This window comes from Miniopterus schreibersii (genome assembly GCF_964146895.1).
Source record: "Miniopterus schreibersii genome assembly, chromosome: 2".
In the NCBI taxonomy this organism is placed as follows: Eukaryota; Metazoa; Chordata; class Mammalia; order Chiroptera; family Miniopteridae; genus Miniopterus; species Miniopterus schreibersii.
The window spans coordinates 159,380,587-159,404,792 of NC_138102.1; the positions used below are offsets into that span (position 1 = coordinate 159,380,587).

At 36.6% G+C, this 24,206-nt stretch overlaps 1 protein-coding gene across 2 annotated transcripts in view; it reads right to left on the reverse strand.

Annotated features, from left to right (window-relative positions):
• Positions 1–621: 621 nt before the first annotated feature.
• Positions 622–24,206, reverse strand: part of SLCO1C1 (solute carrier organic anion transporter family member 1C1) — a 41,524-nt gene continuing 17,939 nt past the window's right edge. Inside the window, exons 9-15 of one of the 2 annotated variants that reach the window (XM_081127313.1) lie at positions 24,000–24,164; positions 15,322–15,517; positions 10,224–10,389; positions 7,435–7,619; positions 5,430–5,494; positions 3,238–3,355; positions 622–1,470 (exon numbers count right to left, since the gene is read on the reverse strand). In XM_081127313.1, coding sequence (XP_080983439.1) covers positions 1,248–1,470; positions 3,238–3,355; positions 5,430–5,494; positions 7,435–7,619; positions 10,224–10,389; positions 15,322–15,517; positions 24,000–24,164 — 1,118 coding nt within the window. In that variant the 3' untranslated portion in view covers positions 622–1,247. The remainder of the gene's footprint in view (positions 1,471–3,237; positions 3,356–5,429; positions 5,495–7,434; positions 7,620–10,223; positions 10,390–15,321; positions 15,518–23,999; positions 24,165–24,206) is intronic. The other variant, XM_081127314.1, reaches the window with a different exon arrangement.

Consider the following 24,206-nt stretch of genomic DNA (forward strand, 5'->3'; position numbering starts at 1 on the left):
TCTCCCAGGGTGTGAGTAAGGCTACTGTGTTTTTGAGCCGGACCTTTCTGTTGGATTTAGGCTCCATGACACACCTCAAAAAGACTCCTTGTTTATTGTTCTGTTTGTCCTAAAGACCGCTTAGAATTGTACAATTCCAAGGCTGCACGGGGGTGGACTCCACCTTAAGCCTGTTTCTTGGGAGGGCCAGGCCCCTCTCGTGCAGCAGGGATGGAGGAAGACAAACAGGGCAGAAGAGGGCTGCAGATGAAAGGTGGTGGACCCCCGTACCTACTCCATCTAGTCAGAGAAGCCCCGGGAAGCCAGCGAAGAGGAAAGGCTTGGCTTAACTTTTGCAGTTGCAGAGAAACAGAGAGCTCTCTGGCAGGCAGTGCCAGCAGCGGCCCTCTGCCCAGAAGCCCATAGGTCCTGTGATAGGTGCCAGGGAGAGCACCAAAAGGGACCATCACTCTGCATTCCTATTATAACACCTACGTTTACGGTACACCCTCAGGAATTCAACTTGCAAATATGTGTTAGGATGACATCATGTGTCTGGAGCTGCTCACATCCATTAAGATATGGGTAGTATTGTATTTAACATTCTTATTTAATTCATTGAATTCATAGAAGGACAATAAAGCATATTCATATTAATTTTATTACTTGACAACCATGGTCACTTAAAATGTCACATATAAGGCACATGTAATGAATGGTGGAAGAGCTAATACTCCAAAGTTCGAATCCCCCAAGATCACTTGCCTCTGTACATTTCTATATCAATTATTATATCCCAAAAGAAAGGAGAAGCTTAAAATGAAAAATTCCTCTACATGTCTGGACCCACCCTAACACCATCATTAAGGTGATATCTGAAGGAGGCCAAGATGTAGTTCAATTTTTTAACAGTATTCTGTTATCCTAGACAAGTATCTCAGCTTCAAAATTACTTTACACATAGCTATTCGACTACAGGGACAATTGTTCTACTAGGAATTTAGCTAATATGTCAATGGGCACAAGGTAAAATTAAGCAGAATAAGTAAATAATATTAAGGGATTTGTATGTAAGTTAAAAAGTTTAACTTTATCATCTATATTTTCTGTAATATGATTAATTATATTCATTCTCAGATGCATTATCTAATATGTAGGATCAGAAACAAAGTAAAAATTTTTAGAAAGGTTAGAGAATGTCCACATTGATTAAAACTTGTTTGCAGAATTTCCGGAAAATAGAAAAGATGGCTCAAGGTGTCTTTTTTCTAAAGCCGTGTTTCCTTGCCTGGCCGGCAGCTGGGCTGTAGTAACTGATCGCTTGTGGTACAGTTGTCCTTTCTGATTCTTGTAGTTACCGTTGTTATTTCTCTCTTGGTTTTAAGGCTTCTGTGTTTTGATATGTAATTTTTCTTTAATGTCAAAAGTACTGCAATATTTAGGAAAATGGACAATATTCCCAGCAGCATAGTTAGTCCCAGATATATGTGTCTAGAAGAGAGAATCTCAGTCTTACTTACTGTAACTATTCAACTTTAAATAAAATATGAAAGGATAGTAATAATATCATCCAATAAATATCAATACCAATAAAATACATCAATATCAATATAACTACCATGAGGATAGTTCCTTCAAGAATGCGGGTTTAGTGGCTATAAACGGCCTTTCTTTGAACACTTCAGACTATTGAAGGCAGTATGCTTACATCAAGTAATTTCTAGTAGTATCATCATTTTCAGTCACTACTAATTACAAATCATTTTCATCCTTCTGTAAATTGTTCCCTTAGACCAGGTGACCATATCCCTATTTGCCAAGAACAGTGCCAGTTGATGCCAGTGTTGTCCCAGGGCAATTTTTAAAATATGTTTTTATTGATTTTTTAGAGAGAGAGGAAGGGAGAGGGAGGGAGAGATAGAAACATCAATGATGAGAAAGCCACTGATCTGCTGCCTCCTGCACGCCCCCTCCTGGGGACTGAGCCAGCAACCTGGGCATGTGCCCTGACTGGGAATAGACCCGGGGGTCTCTTGGTTCATGGGTCAGTGCTCAACCACTGAGCAACACTGGCTCGGCAAAGGCATTTTTAATAGTGCCCCTTTCACTCTCAAAAGTGTGTAGGTTAGAATAATAAATCATGTGGTTACCCTTGAACCTTGCCCAAATTCACTTCTACAGAAAAACTGCAAGAAGCAATGTTACGTGGGAAATCGGGGATCTCAGTAGAACAGCATGACTTAAGAACAGACCAGAGGTTTAAGTCAGTTTCTTCCCTGAGACGCCTTTAGTTGTACATTGTGTCATAAGACAGGAAGGTACGGAGGCCAGACTGAACGATCCACTCGGCCCACGCCCTCCCAGTGGCTGACGGAGTTACTGTCTTTACACTGAAGTGATTATGGCCTTAGCAAATGTGAGCAAAGCTGAGTCCTACTCGATCAGGTCCCTTTCAAAGACCAAAGTAAATTCTCACATAACATCAAAGCTTATTAAACCAAATGTACTTATTTAAGAGAATTGGCTCAGTTCACATCCAACTTCCAACTTCCATGGCTCAGCACCAGGTTTCTTTCTTTAGAAAATGCTAACATTGTAAATCTAAAAAAAAAATAAAATAATCCCTCTTGCTTTCAAGCCATTGAAGCATTGCTTTAAGCAATAAGGGGACTAAATGTTTGATGAACTGGACTAAATGATGCCATAGTGAAAAAGCCATGCCCCTCAGCCCCATACACACTCACACTCACAGAGAAAACCTTTTACTTTTATGCATTTCAAGTACTGGAATAATTGAACATCAGTTTGGCAATAAAAGCCGGACAGATTTAGAGCCAGATCCAACTCTTACCCAGGGGGATGATAGCTGACGTAAATGGGACAGTTTGGCTCAGTTTGAAAAAGAATAGAAATAAACCCAAAATGTGACCTAAATTTAAATGCTTCTGAGTTTCAGGGAATTACTCATTTGTGTACATAAACTTTCAGAACTCTATTCTGGAATCTTATGTCATTTTTGTTTTTTAAATGATTACTCATTAAAAATGCAAGTTAAGATTAGGAATAGGGAAAATTAAAAGTATATCCAAATAATTAACTGATAATATAATTATTCTATAAAACAGAACATGCGCCTTGATTAGACTATCCATTTTCTTACAAGCAGTGAGACTACATGAGGAATTACTAGTGCCAATCGCTCTGTGCAAACCTGGGGGGTGATAGCAGTGAGATGTGGGAGTGAGTTTGATACAGTACCTAAATGCATTCGAATCATATAATCTGCAGGAGCCTCTACTTCCACATCTTTTAAGTCCCCATTTGAGGCATGAAGTGTCAATCAAAACTCCAAAATATATGGGAGCTGGGATGCCTGCTGTGAGAAAAACAAATAATTGCTACTAAAAATATATGCACATCTTTTTTATTATCCTAAAATGAATGATTATCTGGAATGACTTACTTTCAGCCCCAAAAATTATTGCTTTGGAGATACCAGGGCATCTGTAGGCGACCAAACATGCCACCCCCAACATGCCTCTGCTATAAAGATTATTTTCAGCTGGTTATTTTGAGAAACAGAAGATACATGAGAAACTCTGAAGACAGAGCATAAGTTTCTTTCTCTCTTTTTTTTTTTTTTAAGGGAAATTTACATTTATAAGGAAAACTTCATTTGTAATGGTGTCTCCCTCTCTCTGTATCAGGAAGATAAGGACTCTAGATTCAAGAAAGAACTGATTCTATTATGCATAAAATCCCACGAACAAGAAGAGCAATTAATTAAACATATTTAACAGTCAGTTTGGATTACTTAGTGTCTTAAATAAAATTTCTCTCTTCATACGTATTGTCCAATTTAATAGGTTCTCTACCACTTAAAAACACTTAGATGATACCTAACTTCAATTGCTCTTAATAATGTGAAGAAAGGTAAAAAAAAAAAATCCAAATGCTTGCAAATTTCTGTATATGTTTTAAAATTTTCATAGCAGCAAATTTTCAAACATTCACAAAATTAGAGAGGATGATATAATGAACTCTCCTGTGCCACCATTAACTCCAACAGTGATTAATATTTTGTCACTTTTGTGACATCTATCTCCAGACCCATACCTCCCCTAACCCTCAAAACTTTTTTTTAAAACATGTCTTTATTGATTTCAGAGAGAGGAAAGGACAGGGAGAGAGAGAGATAGAAACATCAATGATGAGAGAGTCATTGATCAGCTGCCTCCTACAAGACCCTGACTGGGGATGGAGCCCACAACCCAGGCATGGGCCCTGACCAGGAATCAAACCCCGATCGCCTGGATCCTAGGTCAACGCTCAACTGCTGAGCCATGTCTGACCGGGCGATCCCCCGAAACTTTTAAAAAATATATATTTTAAGAGAAGTCTCAGACATCCTGTCAGTTCCGTTATGTGTATTTCAGTATGCATCTCTAACTGATGACATTTCAAGCATACCTCTATGCCATTCAACACATTTCATAATAACTCTCTAATCTTATCAGAAATTCATATTCATGCTAAGAGATATTAAGTCAGATTAGACAGAGGAAGACAAATACTGTATGATCCCACAAGTGGAATCTAAAAACAACAACAACCCTCCCCCCCAAATCCCCAAACTCATAGAAAAAGAGCTCAGACTTGTGGTTATCAGAGGTGAAGAGGGGGATTGTTTCCCCATTTTTTTTCAAGATTATCTTGTATCTTCATATACCATACCCATTTAATGTCAAGATCTATGTAAACCAAGAAACAGATATTGTAAAGCTCTGAGTTTGTTTTTCTCCCTAGTAATTCTCTTCTGTTAAATTAAAGAGAAACACTTAGGCTTGTTTCACTTTCTTCTTTAGAATATACACTTACTAAGGACATAAAATTTATCTGACTCATTCATGCTATCTCCTATGGGTTTTAATTAATGCATATTGAAAAATCTAGTAGTCAGAAAAAATTCCAATTACATTAAAAAACTCATCAACTCAAAACCATACCACTTTGATTGAATAATCTGACCTTTCTACCAAAATGAAACATTCTAGCACTGAGAGTAGCTCAAAAGAGTTCCTTCCATTTCAATAATGGAAAACATGATATTTAGGTTTTAGCTTTTCTCACTGATTCTTATTTCTGCTTTTCTCTCAGAGGGCCCTCCTATAACAGCAATGGATTTTTATTTTATTTTTTTGACAATAGACCAATGCTGGAAGAGATGAGATTGCTAAACAAAAAATGTCACAAATTCAATAGATATTTCTGAAACTAAGGAAGAGAGATGTCAAGGGAAGGAGAAATAAAGGAAAGAAGAAAATAAAAAGAATAGGGACCCAGCTACCTATATAATTTAGTTATGCCTGATAATTCTGTACAAATATTCAGAAAAATATTCCAAATACACTTGTGATAGCCACCATACTTAAAACATAGACAATACTTACCAAGAACTCTTACTGCTAAGGTGTAGATACCCAGAGCAAAAGACTTCAGTTGTGGCGTAATGCACCTAAAAACAACAAAAGCACTATTACAAATATATATGTATATTACATTAAAGCAAATAATAAAGTTAGTGACGGTCTTCTTAACACAGTAAAGTAATGTTAGAATTCAAGTAACATTTATGGAGATCCCACTAGTGTCTTAGCATAGGAAAGGCAAATAATGCAAAATTAAAGGCAATGCATCAAGGAGTTTATAGTTAACACTCTTAAAAAGTAAATCAGCCCTACATGACATATTCAAATGGTGTTTGGTAAAGTAAAATCATGTTTAATCAGCAAAATAACAAAAACACAGAAAAAACTCTCTCAAACTTCTAAGATATTGCAAGAATTTGTGGCAACAATAAAGAATAACCTATAACTAGTTCTTGTTGTTTTTGTCTAAAAGCACAGGACCATATTGATCTGGGTTGATACAATCACAATCACTTTGCTAAATAGTGGGCACCTGAATTTTCCAGCCAAGTTCAAGAATATCTAAAATAACAAGAACATCCTAATATGACTGGGTAGCTTTAGCTGATTGGTCTGTGGCTTTTAATAGTAATAACAATGATGATATATAACAACTACTGAATTAATATTAACCATGGTACTAAGTTCTTTATATGCATAATTTCATTTAGTTTCTGGTTTAAAACCCACAACTTTTCGCCTTCAATCCAAGGACATTCATCTCCTTCTGATGTCAAAATACAGCATGGCTCATTTGAGGAACTGGTAGTGAGTAAAACTCTTCCTCTAGTAGCCTGATCAGTCATTTGGCCCATTAACTACTTGACATAGTATAAGAGGATGTTGAAGAAATAGCCACCTATGAAGAGCAATCCTGTCCTGAGAACTCTGAGTCAATGATTTCCCATCTTTTCAAACCCATGCTCCCACCTGAAAATGCAAATATCTCATTTTATCCTTAAACCCTTTTCTAAAAAAACAGATTTCTGGATGATAGGTCCTATTTTCTGTTTATCTGTCTTTATCAATTTCCATAATATAAACTTCAGGAAATTAGAGATATATACAATACTTTTGATTAGTTTCATTTTAGAAAAACTTAATATTCATTCTTTGATATATTAAAATCTGCAACATTTTGACTATTAAAGATTTTCATATGATTTTAAATTAGGCTATATTTGTTATCAAATCAGTGATCTTTAGATCCCATTGGTTACATTTAAAAGAGTGATTGGCATTTAAAATCATTATATTTTTAAATGTAAATATTTATATTATACTGGAAATCAATGCTTAGTTACTATTTGAACTTATGATAACAAATTTTTAGATGTCCATTTAAAATATGCAAAGGGATATGCAGTATTAAAAATTCTTTGAGGGTTTTATAGACAAAAATGGAGTCATTAACATCATATTTGTGGGTTAGGATCCTCAATTGATCTAGAAGTCATTAACCTCACCCCCAGTGCATGTGTGCACATGCATGCACACACACACACACACACACACACACACACACACACACACACACACACGTTCCAGTAAGGGTAAGAATATATAGAAAAATAACCTACATATCAAAGTAATAAGTGCAAAACATTGTGGCATTAGATGAGCCTTTAAAGAGCCTTATAAAGTCTATCATCCATAATTCAGTGAAACCTTGTTTAACCTAACACACATTTCACCTGCCGGGTTAATAGCACCAGCGTTAGAAATAGCGTACTGTATTGACTGAGCAGCTGCAGTGCTGGAGGCACTGACATTCATTCTAGACCAATGGCTTGTAAACATTTTTCACCAGGAAAACTTCTATTTAACCACATTTTGGTATCAAAACCCAATGTGGGAAAAGTATCAAAGTGGAAAGAAGACACATGACGTTTCCTGAGAGAGCTATAAGAAATCACGACGATTCCACTGCTCCAGATGACTACAGAATGTCTTATAGCAAACTTGGGGAAGGAGAATCAGTGTTCACCTCAGAAGCAATATGTATCCAGGTATGCCACCCAGAGATAAAGTATAGGACGTGATGACTGATAGGACAAGGAAATACAGAAACATTTTGGGACATTCATTATCTTTTTGGCATCTGCCCACCATGCCCGAGGAATTTCCTGATATCGTGGCTGCGATTCCCACACAGGTGCAGTTATGAAATATCTGTAACAAGACAGGGAAAAGTCCAATGACTGAAGTGAAATTGAAATAAAATTAAAAATACATGTTTATTTCAAAGCAAAATTTATAGAGATAACATTTCATTATCCAAACAGCTGACGGTTGTAATACAAACCATTGATCTTAAAGAAAAATATCCCAGCAACTCCTACCAAATGAATGGTGCCTTATCTCCTTCTCTGCCACTTCCAAGTCTACACCATCATCATTTCTTGCCTTGATGATCTCAATGGTCTCTTTATGCTCAACTTGTTCCCACTCGTACTCATCTACTGCGTTTTCCACATAGTAACCAAAGCGAGCCTTTTAAAATGGCAGTCAGATTGCATCACTGTTCTTGACCTTCCAGTGGCTTCTTATACTAGTATAAAATACTAAATTCTTAAAGTGGCTTATGGACTGTCTATGACGTAGCCCCTGGATCCCACTTAGAACTGACTGCTCAAAGATTTTCCCTCTCTGCTCCTGCTCCAGCCACACACATAGGTTCCCATCATGTCCTTGTCAACCCTCAATCATGGTGAGTTTTCCCAGGCCTCATGGCCTTGCTGTGTTCTCTGCTGGGCAGCTCTTCTAGGTGGCTATATGGCTGGCATACACTTCAGGTCCTGCTCAGATATTTCATTAGAGAGCTTTCATGACCACCCATTGAGAATAATACCCCCATCTCTCCACCTTTTATCCTAACTCCTCTTATCCTCGCAGCGCTTATTGATACCTATCAGAATATTATAAAATCATTTATATTTAAACTACATATTCTCACTAGAATGTAACCCCTGGCAGAAACTCTCTGCTTCATCATCATTGCACATCTAGAGCCTAAAATAGGCTCTCATTTTAGGCACTCGATAAAAATTTGTTAAATAGATGGGCAAAATTTGAGGGTATGACCTAATTTATAGTGGTTACTAGGAAAAAAATACTGTGATGAATAAAACTCAACTAAATCTTGGACAGAGAGGCAACTTTAATAATCCCTCATCAGTTTCTCTAAATTTCACGTGTGGATGTGTATATATAAGTTGTCATTTTTATCACAGAAAAGTTTGGGAATTTTTAGATAAACAGTGAAATGAAGGTGGCATTTCTTTTTCAAGAAGAGTAGCAATGGAGATTTTTTAATGCCAGGTAAAAAGTTTTTGAATCTTGACTCTTTCTCTCACTAGATATGAGTTTTAGGCATCCCTTGCATTTCAGTGCCTCAGTTCTTACATGAGGAAAGCAAATAAAACAATGCCCATTTACTCGAGGAGCATAATGTTTAAGTGCAATTTGGTTTTTAAAACACCTGTCTTAGTCCCCAGCGTGCATTGTCTTCAGTAAATGAAGCTCTAGTTAAGAAACTGCTTTTGTTCAAGCAGTTTGAGTAAGAGAGCAGTGGCTGAAAGAAAAAAATAAAAAGGAAAGAAGGGTGAGAAGGGAGGGAGAGTGAAATCTCAGTTGCAGATAGGTGGGTAATTTTATTCACTGTTGCTAGAGACCAATCCTTTCTGTCCTGAATAAAATGTCAAGGTAACAATAAATAGAGAGAAAATCAGCATGTTACTCTGTGTCTGCAGCAGTGTTTGGTAAGCACCCTCATATTGTTGATAAGCATGTGTAAGTATATGTGTGTTAATTTTCAGCCCCTGAGGACTGTTAAATACAGGCAGATCTCATCAGCCACGAGTACAAAGCAGTGACCACTGTGCAGTAAACACAGCGAATATGAGGAAGAGTCTGTGTTTGAGGCAGGAATGTAAAGGTGCGACTGGAGGGATGAGTCTGTTAATCACGATGTACACAGTACCCTTCACAATTGGTTTTCTATCTGTGTTTCCATCCTAGAAACATCCCGATCGCCAACTTTTTATTACACAGATTAGCTTGATTTCTCAGGAAGGGCAGTCCCAGAACCATCAACCTTCTCAAAAGCAGATTCCCAACGCCTGGGTCTAGATTTCTTGGGTAAGACTTCCTACCACTGGCCTTTATTGGTGCTGCCCCTAAAACCACTGGCCTTGGGGTCAGCAGATATGGACCACAATACAGATCTTATCATATCTTATGACTTAGACTTTCTCATTCAAGGTTAATATTCCTTGCAAGCAAAAAGAGGTAATTAGACTGCATAGCTACAAAGCTCTTCCAGCCTGTTCCATGATTCTAATTCTTTCAACAATTCCAGTTTCTTAGCTTAATTCTTTCAACAATTCTAGTTTCTCTAATGCTGATTATGTTTCCTGTCTCCACACACACACACAAGAAAAACAAGGGCACAGAAAAACAGATCTCAATGGTGAGTGGGTGGAGGGGACAAGAAGAGATTAACTAAAGAACATATATGTATAATCCATGGACAAAGACAATAGTGTGGGGAAGGTCTGGGGTGGGGTGGGTGGTGGGTGGAAGGGGGCAAAAAGAGGGAAAATGGGGGAGATCTGTAATACTGTCAACAACAACAACGAAAAACAAGGGCAGAGTAAGAGCCAGGGTTTCCACGCGAGTGGTCTGGTTCTAGGTTGGCCCCTGAGTCCCCCATAGAGTTGCATAAATTTTATTGTAGGAGGTCCATGGGCACACACTTTGGCGAGGATTTCTTACAATAGTTTTTCCACTCCTGGTGGTGGTTTGACAACCAGCAAGACAAGCCGATGCATATGTGATTCCATTTTCCCCACACATGGGTTCCCACTTTGTCTCTGAGCATTTGCATCTTGAGTTGCAATCTGAAAAGAGAGCTCGTTCATGATAAGAGACAGGTTTGGTTCTGAAAAGAAATGTAACAGTATAAAATATTACCTCTTAGCAGGCAGCACCCTAATATTTTTAAAAATCAATGTTCTGGAGAGATATAAATGGCACTGCCAACAAAATTTGCCTTTTGGAAATACAATTGTCATCAGAAATACCAGCTTCTAATCATTAAATATGAGTCCATTCACTATTAACAGCTTTCTCTTGAAAGTTATCTATAGAGATTTTGAACGTCACATAACATGGATTTTATTTATGTCTATTGCCTCTAGAAGCTTCTAATATATAGGGTGTCCCAAAAAATTTATATACACACTTTGGATACTTATAAAGACAGTGTTTATTAAGATACATTTCATTTTCAAAATTAAGCTATCAGCCATTAAAGTGTGTATACACTTTTTTGGGGACACCCTATATTTTTATGCAAAGATGTATGAAAATGACATTACTTAAATGCACTGCAGGCATTTCCTTCAGAGTGTAAATTTCCTTCAGAGTTGTTCAAACATCAGTAAATTGGCATTGCTAATGGTATGGTGAAGTAAAAAAAGAGCCAAACAGTCAACATCTCAACAGACTTTCAACATCTGTAAGAGCTACATATTCTCCTAGTGTATGTCTGACTAATAAACGCATTGCCAATTCACTAACTTTTCTCTCTCCCAATATCCTCCCACTTTGTGAAGCTCTTCCATATCTTTTGACTTTATTTCACATGCTTTTTAAAGGACTTACCCATTCATTTATTTATAAAATATTTATCAAAGCCTTCTAAGTCCTTGCATTGGAAGAAGATCGTAACAAATATGGATGAGACAATATGTGCCCTCAGAAAGCTAGCTTTTTAAAAACAGTCAACATTACCCAATTTTGACTGTCTTCTCCCTGTTCTCTCCCTCTCTTTTGTTACCTCTCATTCATTGTATTTCCCCCCTTGTCTCACCTGTGTTCCTCCTCCCTCACTTCTATTTCTTCTCGCCTGAATTACCTAATCCTTCTATGCTTAGTCTCCTTACACTATCCATATCTCTTCACCCGTCTGGGGGTGTACTTATACAACGTCATGTCTCTTCTCTCTGCTCCTTAATTGCCATTCATTGGCCCTTCAGAATTTAATTTTGTCTTTTCCCATTTTGAATTTACTTATTTTCTTATTCTCCTCCCTCTATTGTTTTTACCAATAAATGAGAGAAACAAACAAAAACATACACTGTCATACACTCTCAGTGAGAGCAGAAACTGTTTTCTTCACTTCTGTATCATGAGCACCAAAAACAATTCCTGCTACTCAGTAGGCGAAGAAATAAGATCTCAGTAAGTCAATCAATCAAAGAAAAATGGTGCTCTATTTTGGAGACAGAATCCATCATTTTGACCCCTCCCTCTGAGAGGTATTTCCTATAATAATTGCAATCGTAGTTTCTTAATTGATGTAATAATCCATCTAGTAGCACTGCTATAGATTTGGCTACCTCAACTGTAAAAAGGAAAGACCTCTGAAATGCCTCCAAACAGAATGAAAGGGTATTTAAGTAGGTCTCCTGAGAAGTCAAATGGGGATATTTCATTTCACTCTCCTCCATCAGGCATTAATCGTTACCTGGGACTGTTTGGTAGGATCTGAAAGTATAAAGATGTGCCTTCGAAAGCCTCGAATCGGTATCCACTATGGATACTGAGATCATAGAAGGCTGGAGCTGAAAGGAATCTGGGCATGATCTAGGGCAATTTCTCATTTGGGAGATCAAGAAAGTCAAGTCCACAGTGGGCAGATAATTTGCTCAGATTCACAAGGTTTATTAGTGACACATAATAATCCTTACAGGTCTCTGGATTCTAAATTCTTGTCTCACACCAGCCTTATTCTCGTTATGCACCATCCCATCTAAAGCTTCTTCACAGTGTTCCTGCTGAATTCCAGAATCAAAACAGCCTGCTGCGCAATGCAACTCAGGACAGTCCCTGGGGAGCAGGTTGTATTTTATGAAGCCAATTATTTCATATTAACGAAGGTAAGTTAAATGTATCATCTACTTGAAGCAGAAACTAATTGCATATATATTTTATGAAGGATGTGTTGATAGCAGAGTTGTTTAAAATTGTAGTTATGAGTTTTATGAAATATGCCAGAATGTTTATACTCAAATGAAGTTTTTCTTTCAAACTAGTCATGCTGGGAAGGGAGAGACTTTCCTAGTGAGGCTGGCATTTTGGGGGGCTGCTTCCAAGAGCAAAGCTACTCTTAAAGTAACTCTCTGCCATTGCTGAGAATATTTTAAAAAGCAAACGAAGAGTTTTAGAATGTTTTAAACAATAATGGCATTACTGCAATGCAGTTACAGTCTTTTAAGGTGAGTGCTTTTCAGGGCTAGTACTCATGCAATAAATCTAATATATTTTATTGATTTAAAGATATTTATATTTGATTATAAATAGTTTTACAATAAAATATTATACTTTTAATGGACATCAGAAGTTTGCTCTTGTTGTCTATGTGTTTGCTTTTGTCTTGGAGGAAGCATGGTGTGGAAAGAGTACAATACTGTGAGGAAGCCAACTAACCCTTCTGAACTCAATTTTCTTCAAACAAGGATAACAAAATTCACCTCTAAAGGTGTTCTGAGGCTACAAGGGAGATAATGAAAGTTAAGACGTTCTGTAAATTGCAAAATACAAAGTACTTTACCACTGTCCATCTACCAGGAGGACTATAGGGACAGTTAAAGATAGCCCAAGCCTTCTACTCTCTGCAGAACCTTCCTGTAATTTCTGTTCATAACTGTAGTTCTTAATCTGCATTGCTGCTACCAAGGCAACACTACACTCAGGTAAGGGTAACATTACAGTGATAACTTCCAGAAGCATGGCATATGAACTTTGCATTCATTAATTTTCCTGGGCAGTTCAGATAACAAAAGTATAACTGATGTTCCTTAACAATAGGAGAAACCAAGTTAATGAAGGTGATGGAGATTGGAAAATGGAGACAAGACAGATAGATAAATTTGGAAGAAAGCATAGGAAGGGAGCTGGAAAGCAAGCAGCAAGCGAGAAGCAGTGGAACCAGCAGGAAACAGAAGGTAGTGTCAGGAGCATTGACCTTTGAGCCACAGGTACTTCCAGTCAGTCAGGCAGGTGCAATCAGGGAGGCCAGCATGGCATACAGGAGTGACTCGATAATTTTTTTAAACTTATAATGTAGAGTTAGATGATGGATGCCTCTGGGAACTCATGTTCAGAGACAGTGTGATTGCAAGGACTCTTGAAGGGAAAGGGCAAAACAGTTTCTTCAAGATCTAGCCTTATATTAAGAGTGATAGATTCCACTTTTGGGTATTTATCTGAAGAAAATGAAAACACGTATTGGAAATGATATAAGTACCCCTATGTGGATGGCGAAGTTATTTACAACAGCCAAGATTTGGAAGCAACTTAGATTTCCATCAATAGATGAATGAATAAAGAAAATGTGATTATACACACACACACACACACACACACACATATATGTATATATATTTGGTGAGATATCACTCCGCAATAAAAAAGAATGAAATCTTGCCATGTATGACAACATGGATACACCTAGAGGGTATTATGCTAAGTGACATGAGTCAGACAGAGAAAAACAAATACTGTATGATTTTACTTGTATGTGGAATCTAAAACAGAACAAATGAACAAATAAAACAAAACAGAAATGGCCTCATAAAGACAGAGAACAAACTGATGTTTGCCAGATGGGAGGGAGGCAGGGATATGGGTGAAAAAGGTGAAGGGAAATAAAAGGTACAAATTTCCAGTTTTAAAATAAATAAGTCACAGGGATGTAATATACAGCACAGGGAATATAGCCAATAATATAATAACTTTGGAGGGTGACAGATGGTTAATAGGTTTATCATGGTGATCAAATCATAAAGTATATAGATGTCGAATCACTATGTTGTACACTCAAAAACATATAGTATTGTATGTCAACTATACTTTAATTTTAAAATAGAGTGATAGACACCATAAACCAAGAAACCCAATCACCTACCCATAGGGATGGCATAGGTCTGAGAGTATCAATAAATACTCTCTTGGTCAACTGCAAAGAACTAAAGAGAGCTGTCATGTGGGTCCCTGGGTCAAGAAATTGAATTCTCTCCTGAAACTTCACTTGATTTGAGTACAACAGAGACTATAAAGCAGGGGTGGGGAATGTCTGGCCCTCGGGCTGTCTATAGGCCTTGAAATCCTTTGGTCTGGCCCTGCCGAGGCAACCGCAGGCGGGACTCGAAATTCAATAGATCTAGGAGCTTTCTTCATAGCTAATTTTTAAGTTGATAATTTTGTATGGCTTGAGAATGATGTTATAAATATTCAAATGACTGTTGGCAGAGAAAAGTTTCCCCACCCTTGTTATAAGAGTGGCATAGAGACGTTCCCAGTTATTTAGGTGTTCAAAGAAAAAAAAAATACAGTTGTTTCCATGAATGACATATATCTCATGCCAGGCAGTATTGATCACTTTCACATATGTTATCTTGCTTAAGTCCCAGCAAACTTTAAAAGGCAGTTATTATTTCTATTTTTAATGGGAAAATTGAAGCTGGATTCTATTAAATAACCCATACAATGTCTCTTTACTAAGAATGGGAAGAGGCAAGAGGCAAGGTTTGACTTTTCCACTCTCAGGTTGCTGCCCTAAAGTAAGATGTAGGTTTAGCACTTTTAATATTTTTCTAACACCTTTAAATTCAAAGGAGATGACAGATTTTGGTGACAATAACAACTTTCATGTCATAAACACTGTCAGCTATTCCACAATAGAACAATTCTTCCCTTCCCATGGCTATGATGGTCAAAAATCAAATTATCTTATTTTGAAACTCTGTGAAAAATTAATTTGATTAAGCAAGCCAATATCTTCAAATTAGTTCATGAGCAAACATACCCTTGGTAGGAAACAGTTAGTCCTGCCACGTCAGAATTTTCACAGCCCAATGCAAACAGGGAAAGGAATAGGATGTACCCAAGTACAGATGATCCCAAATAGATTTTTGAAGCTCCGCATACACCAATTTTGAATTTTTTCATTATTATCCCTCCAGAGAATATTCCAAGGGCTACCGCAGGTATGTTGATGAGCCCTGAGGAACAAGAAAAATATATCATTTTGTGAATCTCTGAAAGAAATCTGAGTGCACTCACACAAACTTTCTAAGGGATTATACAGACTATGCTATAGTTTATGACACGGTATTAGCCTACTTTGTCATTTTATGTTACAGAAATATTCTTTTACTATCATCTACTCATGCATATCAAGATGTTTTGATGAATGCCTAGATTATAGTTTAATGACAACACAACTGATAGTCTCAGAGTTCTGACTACACAATGTCTAGCACTGGGTTTGAAATCAATTGACACTGAATGAATCAATGAATCGATGCGTTTCTGGTCCAATGTGAGGACTAACAGGTATACAATCAAGTGGCAATTAGGTAACTGTTAATGTTCTTTAAGGTGATGCATAAAAAAGAACAGGCACATAGGATGCAGGGAGTTTAAAAAAAGTCTTCTATTTTCTGTCTTCCCCAAAATTTGTTTTCATTAAGGACCCCACTCTTAGCCTCTTAATTCAGTATCCTTCCTAACAAAACAATGTACATTTGACTACTTCTATATTTATCATTTGCTCATGATGTAGCAGCCATTCAGCTAAGCACTTGATATATTATGTATCAAATTTACTCTTCGTCACAGCTTTAAGAGGTGGGGATGTTATTATTCTCACTTCACAGAGAAACTTGTTTGTGGCCATGGTTGGTAAGTAGTAACGTCAGATTTGCATACAGGGAGCCTGATGTCAAGTCCTATGCTTTCATTTGCAGCATTATACTGCTGCTCCTTCAAGGGGTTTAAGAGACTTTTTAAAAAAATTTATTTTATTGTTGAGAGTATTACAGATGTCCCCCATTTTCCCCCTTCCCCCCCTCCACTCATCTCCCACCCCACCCCAGGCCTCCTTGATGAATAGATGTGCAGCCTCCTTAGTAATCGAATATATGTGACTTGAATGTGACTCTAAGAAGAGGTCTAACAAAATGGTTGAAAGCTTGGACTCCAGAGAACTAACTTTCTGGGATTAGACCTCAGTTCCATAGCCTAATGTCTGTGTAACTACATGCGATTCTCTGAAATTCTCTAAGCCTGTTTGCTTACCTATAATATGGAGCTAATAATAGTGATGAAATGACATGGGGGTTCTTAGCACAGTACCTGGCACAAAGATGTTATGCAATTAAGTTATTAGTATTTCAGTCTATCAGATTCACAAAGATTAAAACACTGTGATGGGGGGAGTGGAACACCTCTATGTTAGAAAAGACAGAGAAAGGGCCTTCTGGTGCTGTGCTGGTTGGATTTTAAACGGGAAATGATGCCACGGAGGAGCAATCTGGCACTCAACAATCAGCCATTTCTCTGCTATTAGAATTTATTTTTATACTGTCTACACAATTAATCACTGATGTCCACATTATCTTGAGCCAACAAATAAGGTTTAAATACAAGCTCAGCATCTGCTGCGATGAGCAATAATCACAAGTCTCCCACCTCTGACTCACAAGCCAATGTGATATCATTAAATACAAATTATAGCCACTGACATAATTTTTTCCTTTTTTTCTTTTTTAGATTTATATATCCAGTCTCTTAAATAATCTTCCTAGAATCTAATATATCAAATATATAGCAATCTTTGGCAATCTATCACATTGCTTTATTTTTAAAATCTTTTCATCATGTAGTAACAGATAATATTTTGATTTGACTATACATTAAGTTAGCATTAAAATGATCACATTAGAAATCAACCCACCTTGAAAGGGCATGATCATGAAATTAGTGAAGTTGAAAAAAGAGGAGAGGCTAATTCTCACTTCTCCAGTTGAACTGAGGTTTGTGGGTTTGGTAAGTGGCAAAGATGAATGTATGGGCCCCTGAAGAGCCAAACATGAGCTAAGAGGCACCTGATTATTATTTTTCACAGAAGAGAGCAGACAATAGAAAATAATACAACAAACTTGGTTACTCATGACCCGAGTTAATAAATGCTAACATTTTCTCCCATTTTTTTCTGATTGTTTAAATATGGAATACATAAAGCTGATTCTCCTTCTGTTCCAGGTTCTGTCTTCCCTCCCAAGAACTAACTGCTGTCATGATTTGCTGTGTATCATTTAAGTCCCTATTTCTACACATATCTGGTGCTTGACTTTGAATCATTTCTCACAGACCCAGGATTGACACAAAAAGAGGGCAGAGTTTTATACCCTCTCTCAATCCTATCCCCCAAAAGAGGGTTTGGAAAAAAACACCTTCTAAAAACCAGGCTCTGAATGAAAACCTTCAGAAAATGTGCTTAGGATTTCTTTCTTTTCTTTTCTTTTTTTTTGCAGAGTAAAAATCGAACCTGGGACATAAGGAGTCATAGCACTAAGAATACACTGTCTTGCAACTCCATGATGTACTGGACCTTTGCCTCCCTACCTGACCTAGAAGAGTCCCAGAATCAAAATAGGATTATTCTTAGGACATTGTTCTCAGTATGTTAAAAGTCAGGAGTATCGCCTGGCTGGGCATGGCTCAGAGGTTGAGCATCGACCTAGGATCCAGGTGATCGGGGTTCAATTCCCGGTCAGGGCACATGCCCAGGTTTCGGGCTGGATCCCCAGTTGGGGGTGTGCGGGAGACAGCCGATCAATGACTCTCTCATCATTGATGTTTCTATCTCTCTCTCTCTCTCCTTTCTTCTCTCTGAAATCAATAAAGACATATTTTTTAAAAAGTCAGGACTATCTTCTCGTAACTGACCTCCTTTTAGAGGCCTGTGTTCCCTTGAAACTTCCAGAGCTTCATGTGTTCTCTTGCCTCCAGGCCCTTCTGCACGAAATATTTACTACGTCTGATATAATGCCCTTCCAAACCTTCACCCCTCCGCCCATACTTTCATCTTCTAACACCTTCTTATACTTTTGCTCTTGACTTAGATATCAACACCTTCTCCTAGAGATATTTTTCTGATTCCAGGATCAGGTTTATTCTTGGGAGTACCGTGGGCTGCCCCCACTTAGAGTACTTTAACTGCCCCCACCAACCATATGGTGCCTCCAGGAGACATGTTTGCAATCAAGGTGCACAAGTTAGTCATCAAAACTCCTTTTTTCCCCTCAGCCTGAAGCCCTTTGCAAGGTCCCATGGGCAGCAGCCTCGGTTCTTATCACAATTTCCTATTAGCTTATCTGGCTCACATTTCTCACCCTCCAATCTAACCTTCATGGCAATAATTGTGCTCATTACAGAATCCTGTGTTCCTTGCTCAGACAGTTTTCCATCAAATAAAGTACCAAATAAATAAACTTTAGTTGAATAAACTAAAGTTTTTTCATTTATCACATTTCCCCTGGATATATTAACTCTCATATTTCAAGATAATTAAATTATAACAGATTATGAAAAAAATAAGTAGGACATTTCAAATATACTGTCTGCTAGATTCTCCCTTTCAAATTCCCTGGGCATCTACAAGCTGTCTGTGCTGGACCAAGTTGATGGCAAATTTCCTGAATATCAGATGAGATGTACTTCTTGCCTCCCAAAGCTTCTCCTCTTTCATCTTAGGTATTTTTAAGTCATTTTACTCTGATTTCTTCATTACACACTTCTCTTTTTCCCGTCACCTCATAAAATGTGCTGACCTTAACATGTTTACCATCTAAATATTCCAAATGGAAGTATCAGTTGTAATTTACACTAACATCTGTAATCTACTTCAATTTATTTTATTTATTTTCTTTTGAATTTAATATATTTACCCAATTAGTAAAACTCAAGTAAATTTCAGCTAATTTGTTATTATTTCAGGATACGCATTCAGAATATAGACCATCTTCTTCGTTACTGTCCTAAACAAGAGTTATGAGAGATTTGTTAAATGTTTTGAGATGGTCAGTACAATTAACATACAAACTGGAAACTTTGATTCCCATGTAGCCTTAGCCACTAAGATGAAATAGTAATGAGTTATGATAACAGTACTTTGGGACGCTTTCAGAGCTTCTCTCCCAGTGAAATAAAATTCTATATTATATAATGGACCTTCACAATATTACTCTAATGTTGGAAAAAATAAATATTAAGATCTGAATTTTACAGACAGAAAAATACAAGAAAAAAGTTATGGTACTTTTCACACTCTTATAGCCAACTGGATCCAAAGAAGTAAAATTAGACATCACTCTTAGGCATAATACAAATATTTTTTCCTCACAAGTTAAGATTATTTTCCATCATCTCACAGATTTTTAATATAAATTTACCTAATTTTAGAAAACATCATAATACAATTGGTAAATTTGCTGTGCTAGATTAGCCACAAAAAATAATGTTTTCTATTGTAAGCACCTTTCCCTGAGTAATTATCTTAATTTTTACTCTTCTGTGTGATACTTCTAAGATAACCAGTGTTATCACTGTTTGTTAATGTTGATGTATTGTATCTACTGGAAGCTGTCTTATTTAATTTAAAAAATTCCAAGAAATTAAGCAAAAATGATAACTCTCTGTTTATTAAGAAGGAGAAGAAAAGATAAAATCATTTGCATGTAACTTAATAGCAATAGAAGAAGTTTAAATGGAAAATTCAACCGTCTATCCAAACTTTCAACAGAAATTGCAATGGAAATTTTTAAAAAACCCACAGACTTAAAAAAGCAAAATCATTTTAGGACATACTCTCTAGTCCCTGAACTTGAAACATTTTGTGTTGTTTAGTTTCTTTGCAAAATTAAAGTAGTTAACATGAGAAAATGCTATTTCTAAACTTTAGAAAGAATACGGCCGACATACAAAAATATGTAGGGCAAAAATAAATTGTCATTGTAACAGCTGGCCTTTGACCACAGAGGGAAATTCTGTTTGCTTTCCCTCCATGTCATGCCAAATGCCTTCTCTGAGAGTAGAGAGAATGCGCTTCCTTCCTGCCTCTGCCATATTTCATTGCAGAAAGGATCATTCTCTGTAGCCAAGAGAAAAAAAGGAAGGAGAGAAGAGAAAGGAGTAAGGCAGAAGAAAAGAAGCAAAAAAACAATATTTATTGAATGATAGCTATGTCCATTTATGCTGTATTTTATATTTTTAAATTCTTATTTCAACCTAATGATGTATTTATTTTCATCATTTGAAAGGTAATCAGAATCAGTGCTAGGAATGTTAAATAAATTATCCACTTAGTCTTACTCTGATGCATCCCATACTTACTAATGTGGAACCAAGATACACTCAGAAATTGATCCTCACTCTAATGATGAGAAATGATTAGACACTATCAGTTATCTCTCACAAAAGCACTTGAATTATCTATAAACATGACATGACAGAAGCCATGAGGAATTAGAATTTTAGGCATCCTTTGATAGACGGATCACAAAATTCTGATGATGAGTTTGTTTGGATCTCAGCATCCATCTGAGTGTACAGAGAAGGGTCATCGATTAAAAGAAGTTAATCAGCCACAGTACAAAAAAGAATTATTAGTTAGAATCTTCTTGTCAGTTTTCCAAAAATAATTATGCCCAAGTGAGGAAAGATAACTCAGAAACTCAGGGGAAATAATTTTATTCCTGGCTATATCATAATATACATATGCATGATAGTGGACAGGCCACTGAATCCCTCAGAATTTCAGTTTCTTTCATCTGTACTAATTCTCCTTAAAAATTATTTCATAGGCAAAGGCATTTCATTTATTACCAGCCCAATAAAGGAATGAGATTACATATAACCTCATTTCTATTACAAATACCCTCAAAATGTTTTTGAATTATTCCTTTATAAAATAAACTTTTCAATTTGAAGTAAAAAAATAATTCATCATTCTAGTGAGAGCAAAATCAAACTCCTCTGAAGTCTCTAAGTGCTATACATCTGTTGAATAATGAGAAATAAACATACACTTCATTTCCCTTCACTACTATTCATGGAGAAAAGATGGTCTCTATTTCAATAAATGAACCTGACACTTTCCTTTATACTATAAAAAAATTGAAATGGATTATAACCTACATTAAAACGATTAAGCTAATACTATAAATATTAGGAAAACATCTTTATGGACTTCAGGTTTGAAAAGGATTTCTCAAAACAGGCTTAAAATAGCACTAATGGCAAGGAAAAAGATTAAAACTTGGACTTAATTATAATTAAGGAACTCACCATTAGGAAAGTGAAAAGGCAAATTAAAGTCTGTGAGAAATGCATGTATTTAATAAAGAACCTGTATCAAAAGTACAGTGTATTTAATGCATGTATTTAATAAAGAACCTGTATCAAAAGTACAGTGTTTCTACAAATCAATAAGAAAAAGTTTGACAAATCAATAAAAGTGGGCAAATGACTTGAACATAATTAACAAAAAAGAATATTGATGCGTAAAGTGCTCAACATCGTTAATTAGTTAATGCAAATGAAACCACAATGAGATACTACCACACCACAGAAATGATTGCAATGAAGAAGAAATGAAGGAGACTGACCACAGGAAGAGTTACAAGGATCAGAAGCAGCTGCAACGTTCTTAACACTTCTAATGGGAGTATAAATTTGCATAACTCTTATGTAAAAAAAAGGTTTTGGTAATATTTTCTGGATCTAAATGTACATACTCCCTCTGACCCAGCAATTCTATTCTATAGCCAAGAAAAATGATGTATATGCTCACCAAAATACAGGTAGAATAATCATGCAGTGTTATTCACAATAGCCAAAAGCAGAAAACAATCCAAATGTTCGTTAACAATAAAGTGAGCAAATAAACTGTGGTATATTCATGTGATAGAATATTGTACAGCAGTGAAACAAAAACACTGCTACACCCAACAGGAATGAATCTCATAAGATTGCACTTTTGTTAAAAAAAGCTAGATACCAAAGAGTACCTAACATACTATTTTATCTTTATAAAGCTCAAAAACAGGGAAGACTGATCTATGGTGATAGAGTTTAGAATAGGTATTAGCTTTGGGAAAGAGCCTTGAGTAGAAGGAGGTTTGAATACCCCTTTGAGGGGTACTGAAATGTGCTACATGCTCTGGATGAAGGTTACTACACAGATACACACATACACACACATATATTACATAAATATATCTATATGTATATACAGATATAATATACATAAACATTTATTTAGCTGAGCTATACATTTAAGGTCTGTGGATTTAATTGTTGCTTATAAATTATACAGCAATAAACACAAAGGAAAATTTTAAATAAATAAAAAACAAGAATGTCTCAAACTTTCATTTCTTCCCTGTTCTTCTTAAAGTCAATTTAAAGCACTGATTGGTATGGATAGGGTATTGGAGGAAAAAAAAACCTAAAATATTTCTTAGGTCAACTAGCAAATAATAAAATTAAATTAATTTGAACCAATCAATGTTGAAAGTAAAAGTTCCATGGTATACCCCGAACATCCACAATTTAGTGGAAGAATAGTCTAAACAGAGTCCACTTGATTAGCATCTAAGTGTCCATTATCCCGGAGTGTTTTATGAAAAATTACATATCCTAAAATAAGCTCAGCATCTACTCCCAATGGTTTCTCTCAGAGATAGATACATAGAGCAATTCTTTAAACATTTTAAGAAGAGTAAGTGATTTTAATCCATTGGAATCTCCTATCATAAAGGGGTATATTCAAAAATATAGAACAGCCTGGCTGGCGCTGACTCAGCAGTTGAGCGTGGACCTAGGATCCAGGTGATCGGGGTTCGATTCTGGGTCAGGGCACAGGCCCGGGTTGTGGGCTCGATGCCCAGTCAGGGCGTGCAGGAGGCAGCCGATCAATGACTCCCTCATCACTGATGTTTCTCTCTTTCTCTCTCTCCCTCTCCCTTCCTCTCTCTGAAATCAATAAAGATATATTAAAAATTAGAAAAAAACACTTTATGCCTTGAAACAATAGCATTAAATTAAAACTAAACAGTAGCTAATCCAGATTTTCAAAGCACCTAGTTGCAGGGTGGTGTCCATGTATTTGCAGATTCTGGCACTTTATTCTCCTTTGCCCTTGAATATCTTTCTCATTATTGACTGTAGTTCTATGCTAGATACACGGCCCTTTTAAGTTACCCAATCAAATGCCAGGAGTCAGAAGTCTTTTGACTGAGCAAATACAAATTTTGTTTGGTAATGATCACCTTTAACCTGTATAAATGCTCCCTTTTTATAACCCTAGAAAGTGCCCAGGTAAAATGTTCACAGTTATGAGATTTGGGCTGCACTTGAAAGGCAAATATCCATTATAAAATGCATGTTTGATCTATGTGATATTCTCATGGTCACTCACCCAGAGTTGTGAACCATTTTTGCTAGAAAGTTGTATCACAGACTAAATATTTTACTCTGCTAGATTACTTTTAATCACACTTTTTTACTTCATATCTAAAATGCCATAAAATACCCTCAGTCTAAATATTAGAACAATTTTTTTCCTAAAAGTACTACCAATGAACAAGATGCAGCTGACAGTCCTTCTCGGGGAGCGTGAAGGACAGGTGAGCGTACCGATGACAAAGTTGGCCTTAGAAGATGACTGCCCGTATTGCTGCTCAATGTACTTTGGCTTATACGTCACCATGCCGAATAAAGAATTGAACTGAACGGTGCTTGCACACAAATATAAGAAGTACACTGGATTTCCTAAAAGATTCTTCAGTGATGGAAGGAAATCTGTAAGACAAAATTAACACGGAGTGATTAAAGACAGAGTCA